Source organism: Polistes canadensis, unplaced genomic scaffold (genome assembly GCF_001313835.1).
Source record: "Polistes canadensis isolate GaletaPanama2010 unplaced genomic scaffold, ASM131383v1 scaffold_20, whole genome shotgun sequence".
Classification (NCBI taxonomy): Eukaryota; Metazoa; Arthropoda; class Insecta; order Hymenoptera; family Vespidae; genus Polistes; species Polistes canadensis.
The window spans coordinates 15,817-25,254 of NW_014569567.1; the positions used below are offsets into that span (position 1 = coordinate 15,817).

At 34.6% G+C, this 9,438-nt stretch overlaps 1 protein-coding gene across 1 annotated transcript in view; it reads right to left on the reverse strand.

The window, feature by feature from the left end:
• Positions 1-2,131: 2,131 nt before the first annotated feature.
• The window catches only part of LOC106793876 (paired box protein Pax-6-like), a 53,357-nt gene continuing 46,050 nt past the window's right edge, over positions 2,132-9,438 (reverse strand). The window contains exons 5-7 of the mRNA XM_014761153.1: positions 3,903-4,099; positions 3,471-3,650; positions 2,132-2,141 (exon numbers count right to left, since the gene is read on the reverse strand). Coding sequence (XP_014616639.1) covers positions 2,132-2,141; positions 3,471-3,650; positions 3,903-4,099 — 387 coding nt within the window. The remainder of the gene's footprint in view (positions 2,142-3,470; positions 3,651-3,902; positions 4,100-9,438) is intronic.

The following is a 9,438-nucleotide window of genomic DNA, read 5'->3' on the forward strand; positions in this document are numbered from 1 at the left end:
TTTTATTTAATTTTTCTTCGATTAATATGTAAGATAAATAAATATATGTAGAGAGAGATGTGGTATTATAGGTATATTGAATGAAAGATTAAGGATATTATTTTAATAATCTTCATTTTTTTAAATCGCAAAATTGTTAACTGTAAAAGATGCCATAATTGAACTCGAATTAACGAAATAATATATATCGGTAATAGTAAATTAAAAATAGATAAGTATACGGATACAATTTAATCCTTATTTTAAACAGTTAAATTATGAATCAAAAGAAAACTGAATATTTATATGATATTAATTATATGTTAACTGATTAATTATTTATATATCGTATTGAAACAATTCTGAATGATCTTTTATTCTTCTTTTAAAATGTTCGTTAAATTCTATTAACCATAATTGTCATGATCATACTCTAAGATAAAATGAAAGATCGGAAAGGGTTGGTACTATGAGAAAATGGTGGACCAAGAATGAGAAAGAAGAGGAACAAGAGGAAGAGTAGTAGTGGAGGTTGCATGGGTAGAGCATGTCAGCGATATTGAAATCCTAGGAAGAAATTCCGGACTCGTGTCCTCTTTTTCTTTTTTCTTTTTTCTTTTTTTTTCCTCTCTTCATTCACCATCGTGGCGTCCGTGCGGGGTTTGGAAGGTGAAAAAACAATGGTCGCACGACCCGAACCCCTTTTTTTCGTTTCGATCAACGCGCGGAACCTTCTCTGCTCCTCCTTTACTTTCCCCCTCCCCCGAAAACCTCCCAATCCAACTTCCAACCCCCACCTAACCAACCCTTTCCCACCCACCACTCTTCTTTCTTCTTCCACGCTCGCTGAATTTTTTCTCTCTCTCTCTCGTTTTTTTTCTGTCCTCAGCACCCTTTCTCTCTCTCTCCCTCTCTTTTTCTCTCTCTTTCCCTCGCGTGTAATTCTTCTACATGCCGTTGCATCGTCTCGTCTCGTGCAAACCGGCACAATGCATCCCTGGGACGCATTGTGGATCGGTCTCACCAGACACCCCAGTGACGATGATGACGTCAACGACGACGACGACGACGACGACGACGACGTTGACGAGAATTGCGATTTTGTTACCAAAAGGCTACCATCTTCTTTCCTACGAAACGTCTCTCACTAGATTTCTATATTACTTATTTTTTTATTTATTATTATCTTTAGTAAAGTTTATACACATATATATATATATATATAAATTTGGATACAAATTTGATTTGCCAAGAAAAATTTCGTGTCGATTGATATTTGAAAATCTACGTACAATCTGTTCGTTTAAATCGGCACAAAATTATTAGAGCAATCGTACAATTACGGATTAGGAAAATTTATATCGCTCGTTGTAATCTATATGTTAACGTATCTCAAAATTATCGATACCGAATTTATATATTTATAAATCGGTACACAAATATTTTTCGAGCAAACCAATATATTTATGTGTATATAGTTATTTTCATTTGCACGAGGAGGGTGGTGGCGAGTGGGTTGGAGGTGGGATGATCATACGAAGATCATATAAGACTATATATATATATTTAATATATATATACATTTATACGTGTGTATTTGAAATCGAAAGAAGAGCCTAGAGGTGGTGCGATGATTGCGTTGTAATCTGCTTTCGCTTTGCTTTCGTACGAAGGGTTGGAATAGAGCATGGTTGTTAGCCGGAGGCATGGTTGGGTCCTCTCTCTCTCTCTCTCTCTCTCGATAACATCTATCGAGAACAGCTGAGAAAGAGAGAGATATATATATACATATATATATGTATATATATGTATACCATGTTCAGAAGAGAGAAACAACCCTCCTGACACGAGTTATCCTATAAACGGTAGGAAGCGCACCCCCGCGCTCAAATCTACGGATAATCCGGCCCCGGGGGCCCGCGTGTGGTTGAACGTTCGCAACAGTTACCATATTTGATTGTGGCCCCTTCCTACCAACATGGAATACGAAATGACGTTCTAGCTGAAGATCAGAGGACCTGTCTTTGCCATTCCGTTGGTGTTCCTATCTACTTGCCCCGAAAAAGAAAAAAAGAAAGGGAAACAAAACAAGAAAATATACAAGACAAATATTTTTCTTTCTCATCGTAAACGCGGAGTAACGAGTATTTTCTCAAAAATAACTACAAATAAATCAATTTATAACAATACGATTAATGACGTATTATTGATGTATCTAACGTTACGAATTATTTAATTATCGATATGTATTTGTTTTAAGAAAAAATTATATATATATATATATCGTATCGTTTAAATATACGTGAAAAAAGGATTATTTTCAAGACATCAAACGAATATGTTATATATGAACAAATTCTAAACAACATAATATCAAAATAATAGACAGACGCGTGATTTTCACCTGATCGATGAATCACAACCTCTCACTACCCTCCTCCCTCTCTCTCTCTCTCTTTTTTTTCTCTCTCTCTCTATACGTTGTTGTACGATATAGCGTGAGGAAAAATAGTCAGAGAGAAATCGTGCGTTTGATGTCACGGCAAAAGGGAACGAGGCGCGACGAAAAGGGGGATAGAAAATACAGAGAGAAAGAGAGAGAGAGAGAGGGATAGTGGGTGGTGAGTGGGTGGTTGACTGGGTTGGTGAGGTGTACAAGGGGTTGTAGTTTCGCGTCGGTCGGCCGGTCGGTTGGTCGAGCGTAACCACGTTTGTCTATACTCACCCTGTAGTCCTCTCACCTCTCCCCAACACCAACCCCCTTGGTCCCCCTCTGCTTTCCCCTTCCTCATACCCTTCTCCCTCTCCCTCGTTCTCGTTCTCGTTCTCTTTCTCTTTCTCCGGGTTCTCTTTCCGCACCCCCTTATTCCGCGCTTAAACGTTACAATTATTACCGGAAAAGCGCTGCACACGCATGCGGTAAACCGCCGCGGTACCACCAACGGAATTACACATTGATATTAGTATTGTTTCGGCTGGGAGATTAATTAATTAAAACGCTCTTCTATATACGCGCCACGACCCTTTCCCGCCTACTTTCCCGCAACTCGTATTTCCTCATTTACTATATACGTACATATGTATTTTACCGTATGCGTATATCTACGTAGATGAAAATACATAGGTGTTGCAATAAATTATTGGATGGTCGAAAATCGACCCAATGCTTGGGGACCTATAAAATCTGAATTTAAATTATCTGTCATATAGAATGATTATAGTACTTTTGTTGTTGTTGTTGTTGTTGTTGTTGTTGTAATAATAAAATAATAATAATAATATAATTTAATTGTGTTATTGTGTTAAGAGATTAAAAAAAATCCTTTTGTAATGATTCGATAAGAATATTTCTTGTTTTAATGTTGAATACAATTGTTTTTTCAGACAAACGATTGCTCGTTAACGAGATATCGGGATAAGTTTGTTGCGATTATTTCTAAAAATATAACGTTGAAAAAGAATAAAAGAACAACAAAGAAAAAAGATGGAAGATAACTAAACGAAAGAGAGGAAGAAGAAGAAGAAGAAGAAGAAAGAAAAAAAAGGAGAAAGAAGACTCACCCTTTTTGGAGTGGAGAATATCGGCGGGATCAGGCGGTAGCGCTGTGCAATGGCTCGGACTCAGACTAGGCTGAAGACTTGGAAAAGGGCTTCCCGCGCCCGACGGATACCTTAAAAATCGAATCTTCTTTATTTTCTTGAACCCTTCCTCGCTTTCTTTTTTTACTTTCAAGAATATCATATTATTTAAACTTACAATTGGATAATAATAAATTTTTCACGTTTTAAACGGCTTAACAACACAACACTTTCAGGTTGCAGATAAAATAATGTATAAGCAACAAGTAATAATTATTGATAAACCGGAAAGTTTTTAAAAGATGATTGTTTTTTCAAGGAAGAGAAAACTTTTAATAACTCACCAAGGATTAGGTCTTGGCCAGCCAGTGGTCTGTCCGTTTAGTAGCCTGAGTTTGTCGTAAACACTCTCGGCAGGACTTCCAGCACCAACGCCAACGCCAACGCCAACACCACCAACACCCTGTTGCTGTTGTTGTTGTTGTTGCCTTTGTTCCTTTTGTGCTGCCAAATTTCTCAATACCCTGTTAATGGACGAAACCTGAACAAAAACAGGCATCGAATAATTGAATCATTAATAACGAAGATAATCATATCATTTTAATAATAATCATCGGTTCAATCAAACAATGTTAAATAATAATAATAAACACAATTAAATTGATATATCGAAATATTGCAGAAATTGAAAGATAAGGGTAGCAGTAAGGTGGTGGTGGGATGGGGGTTTTGGGTAATGATAGAATTTGTCGAAGGTCGTGGAAGAAGAGGGGGAAGAGGGGATGTCGTACGAAGGGACAGGTGTAGGAGAAGAAGAAGGAATTGGTGGATGTAGGAAATGTAGGAAGGAGGGTTGGGGGGTGGAAGGGGAGGTGGTTAGAGGTGGAAGCGCTTCTGCCCGATGAAATGCGACGAGAGAGCGGTAATTAAAACGATGCGGTGAGCGCTTGCCGATGTGTGTACCACGAGGGAGTTAATTACCTCCGCCTTCAATTATATCCGTCTCGCGCCACTCCAAGGGGACTTTGGCTTCTGCCAACGTAAGTACGCACTCGCGCGTCTGCGCCACTTGCGATTGGGTGTAAAGCGTAAGGCTACGTTGCCTGTTAGGTGCTTGATATATGAACTGATTATATATAAATGTCTATATACTAATATATATATGTATAGTATATATGTATGTCTTATGCACCCAAAAGAGACTATTCCAATACTCGCACACAGCAAATTCTTCCTTTTCGCGAATTGATGCGCCGCACACAGTGGCGTAGCACAGGGAATTAGCTAATTTACTGAGATACGTGAACTGATTATATGTAAATGTCTATATATATATATATATGTATATATCTACTTATATTATATATGTATATGTATGTATATATATTTTATGCGTATAAAAAAAAAAGGAGACTATTCCGATATACTCGCACACTGCGAATTCTTTCCTTTTCGCGATTTGATTCGTTGCACTACCTACCTGAAGGTAGAGTGCACAGGGAATTGGCTAATTTACTCAGATCAGATTTTGTATTTTTCACGTTTCTTTTTTTTCATTTAGATTTTTATCCCTTGCGAGATGGTAATAGCTTGACGCAAATCAGTGTTCCATTAAATAATATGACGTATAAAATGTACTATACATATATACTATCGACCAAACAACTCACGGTTTCAACTCTTTAACCTGATAATTTGAAAGTCAGCGTGAAACCCAATGGATAAAACGGAACCCAATGCGGGTGAGCTGTGTGCTTGGATTTACCGAATCCCGATTAAAGCACCTTCTTTATTTTACTCTTTTACCCCATCTTTATTTCTCTCTCTCTCTCTCTTTCTCTCACTTTTCTACAACTTGTCTTTTCCCCTTTTTTCTTTTCTTTTCGTCTATCTCTCTTGCCGCCCTTGTTCAACTTCTTTCTTTTTTTTCTATTTCTTTTCTCAAACCTTCTCCCTTCTACTTCTACTTCTACTTCTTCTTCTTCTTCTTCTTCTTCTTCTCGTTTCTTTCCTCACGCAGCAAGTTCCATCGCTTTTCGTCGTTCATGTCAGTTGCAGCTCGCATAAATCTCGAAGAAATCGTGAAAGAATTCAACGAGAGTAAGAAGAAAGAAAGAAAGAAAGAAAGTAAGAAAGAAAGAAAGAAAGAAAGAAAGAAAGAGAGAGAGAGAGAGAGAGGAATATATTTTCTTCCTGGCGACGATAGTTCCCTACAATTTATTTTCTCGCACTCCTCTTTATCTTTACCTCATCCCATTTTACCTTCTCCTCCTTATTTCTATAAAATTCTTTCTTTATTTGTCTCTTTTCTCTTTTTTTTTGTTCTTTCTCTCTCTTTTTCTATTATTACTAATATTATATTTTTTTATATTTTCTACCTTGCACAATAATGAAATTCTTATCTTTTTCCCTTTACATTCGAATTCAACAAAATAACCAAGGAGATACACACACATACACACACACACGCACATATAGAGGATAAAGATAGAAAAATAGAAAGAGAGAGAGAAAGATAAAAAAGAAAGAAAAAAATAAGAGAAACAGAGAGAAGAAACATTTCAACGAGTGAGATTGGCCACAGGATATTTTCGTTCCCTGGGGTTTGTTAGACTTGGTGTCAGGGGTCCACAACGTTGAAACGAGCTGACATCTCGGACCCACGAGTAGCAGTGGTGTCGTCGGCTCCTCCTACTCCCTTCTAACCCCTCTTTCCCCTTCCAACCCCTCTATCATCCACACCCTTGTCATCATTCCCCCCCTTCTTTTCTTTTTTTTTTTCGAACGAACGACACATACACTAATACCGGTTACGTCACAAACATACCTACGTGGAAGACATCATCGGAACGTTTTCCTCTTCTTGCCTTTGTAGAGTACCCTAATGTTTCATATTATTCGAAAACATGAACTATCGAATAGAAATCGTACAAAAAAATTGTTATTATATTTTTTTTTTTTCTTGTTTAGCTTGCTATAGGGATTTTTTAATAGGAATTATGTAATTCGATCACACGAAGAAAAAGATTGGATAGTCGATGTGTAATACTTATCAAATATTCTTTTTGCATTATGTATGTTAGATAATACGAGTATCTTCCTTTTTTTTTTTCTAATAAAACAAACTTAAAAATAATCGTAAACGTATCAAAAATATTTGCTCTCTTTTTTATTTTTATTTTGTTAATATAAGTTCACGCATATTGCGTAAAATGTAAATCACCAAAACGTATATATATTTTCATTCATTTAATATAAATAAATAAATAAATTATGGTATAATAATAATATTATTATTTAAAAAAACAATTGATCAATTTTAAAATGTTAATATAAACGTATGCACACTACGTGTGCGTATTATAAATTAATAAAAAGAAAAATTATTCGAGATTAGGAATAAAACTAAAGAGGAATAATTATGCGATTATTATTAGATATTAAAAAACGATATGATATGACGTTTAATATAAAGTTTCTAAAGCTTATATCGAAAAGAAGTCTACGACACAGCCTGGCGACAAAACGTGTCTCGTACGAATGAATGAAAAAAAAAAACGTCGCGGTTAAGAAAGAAGGGCCCTTGCGATAAAAGTTGAACGGGCCTAAAAAAAAGAAGGAAAGAAAGAAAGAAAGAAAAAAAGAGAAAGAGAGAGAGAGACAGAGAGAGAGAAAGAGAGAGAGACTGTCAGTCAAACGACAAAATCCGGCTTTCCGTTTGACATCGAGTGTCGCCATACCATTTGACCGCATTTTGATTGACGTATACCGCAAATATAACGCATTCCTCTAGATAGATTTCTGACGTGTGTCAACCCTGTTAAGTTTCTTCGTTCTCCCTTATCCTCTCTCGGCCCTTTAACGATTATTGGCTACCGCTTAAAAATTCATCCTCACAATGCATTTATTGTTGTGATATTCTTTTCATGAAAAAGACGAGTACCTCTATTTTACTTTTGAAAAAAAAAAAGAAGAAAACTTGACGAAACTTCTAACTTACGACGGTTATTTATTTTTTTTCTCTTTCGTCGCGTTAAGTGGGACCACTTAAATTAGTTCGATCGTACGCGTTTGTTTTGTCGTTTATTATGTTTGACATTAGTTAGGATTCTTTTTCTTCCTGTTTATACCACTCGACAATATTCGTTCGAATAATTAAACGTTTCTTTCGAAATTATTTATCCTAGTTTGCATTATCCATTTTTTTAGGCATTAATAATAGCACGTGTAAAGCAGTAAACAAAAAGTGTACTTCCTTCAAAATCAGATATTATCAAAATCATATTAAACAAATTATTTGACTCGAAAATAATTATATAATTTATTTATTTGATTGATATAAGTTAGAATGTTTCTTGGACTTAACATTGGCTTCATATATGTGCTCATAATTATGAAAGTGGTCTAAGAGTTATATATCTCTTATTTTGAGATATTTAAAGGATTACATTTGAAAATTAAAAATGAATTCTATATAATATTGAAATAACAAACACTATCTAACGGTTTATTTTTGACAATATCGTGAAAATTATATTGAATTAATTTAGTTTCAAATAATGTGGTTTGAAATAACTAATAATGTCATTTCTTTTTAAATTTTGACTTACAATTAGACCACTTTCATAATTATGGTTACATATATGAAACTTATGTTAAGTCCCAGAAATACTCTAATTTATATCAATCAAATAAATAAATTATATAATTATTTAAATAATTATATAATTTATTTATTTGATTGATATAAATTAGAGTATTTCTGGGACTTAACATAAGTTTCATATATGTAACCATAATTATGAAAGTGGTCTAATTGTAAGTCAAAATTTAAAAAGAAATGACATTATTAGTTATTTCAAACCACATTATTTGAAACTAAATTAATTCAATATAATTTTCACGATATTGTCAAAAATAAACCGTTAGATAGTGTTTGTTATTTCAATATTATATAGAATTCATTTTTAATTTTCAAATGTAATCCTTTAAATATCTCAAAATAAGAGATATATAACTCTTAGACCACTTTCATAATTATGAGCACATATATGAAGCCAATGTTAAGTCCAAGAAACATTCTAACTTATATCAATCAAATAAATAAATTATATAATTATTTTCGAGTCAAATAATTTGTTTAATATGATTTTGATAATATCTGATTTTGAAGGAAGTACACTTTTTGTTTACTGCTTTACACGTGCTATTATTAATGCCTAAAAAAATGGATAATGCAAACTAGGATAAATAATTTCGAAAGAAACGTTTAATTATTCGAACGAATATTGTCGAGTGGTATAAACAGGAAGAAAAAGAATCCTAACTAATGTCAAACATAATAAACGACAAAACAAACGCGTACGATCGAACTAATTTAAGTGGTCCCACTTAACGCGACGAAAGAGAAAAAAAATAAATAACCGTCGTAAGTTAGAAGTTTCGTCAAGTTTTCTTCTTTTTTTTTTTCAAAAGTAAAATAGAGGTACTCGTCTTTTTCATGAAAAGAATATCACAACAATAAATGCATTGTGAGGATGAATTTTTAAGCGGTAGCCAATAATCGTTAAAGGGCCGAGAGAGGATAAGGGAGAACGAAGAAACTTAACAGGGTTGACACACGTCAGAAATCTATCTAGAGGAATGCGTTATATTTGCGGTATACGTCAATCAAAATGCGGTCAAATGGTATGGCGACACTCGATGTCAAACGGAAAGCCGGATTTTGTCGTTTGACTGACAGTCTCTCTCTCTTTCTCTCTCTCTGTCTCTCTCTCTCTTTCTCTTTTTTTCTTTCTTTCTTTCTTTCCTTCTTTTTTTTAGGCCCGTTCAACTTTTATCGCAAGGGCCCTTCTTTCTTAACCGCGACGTTTTTTTTTT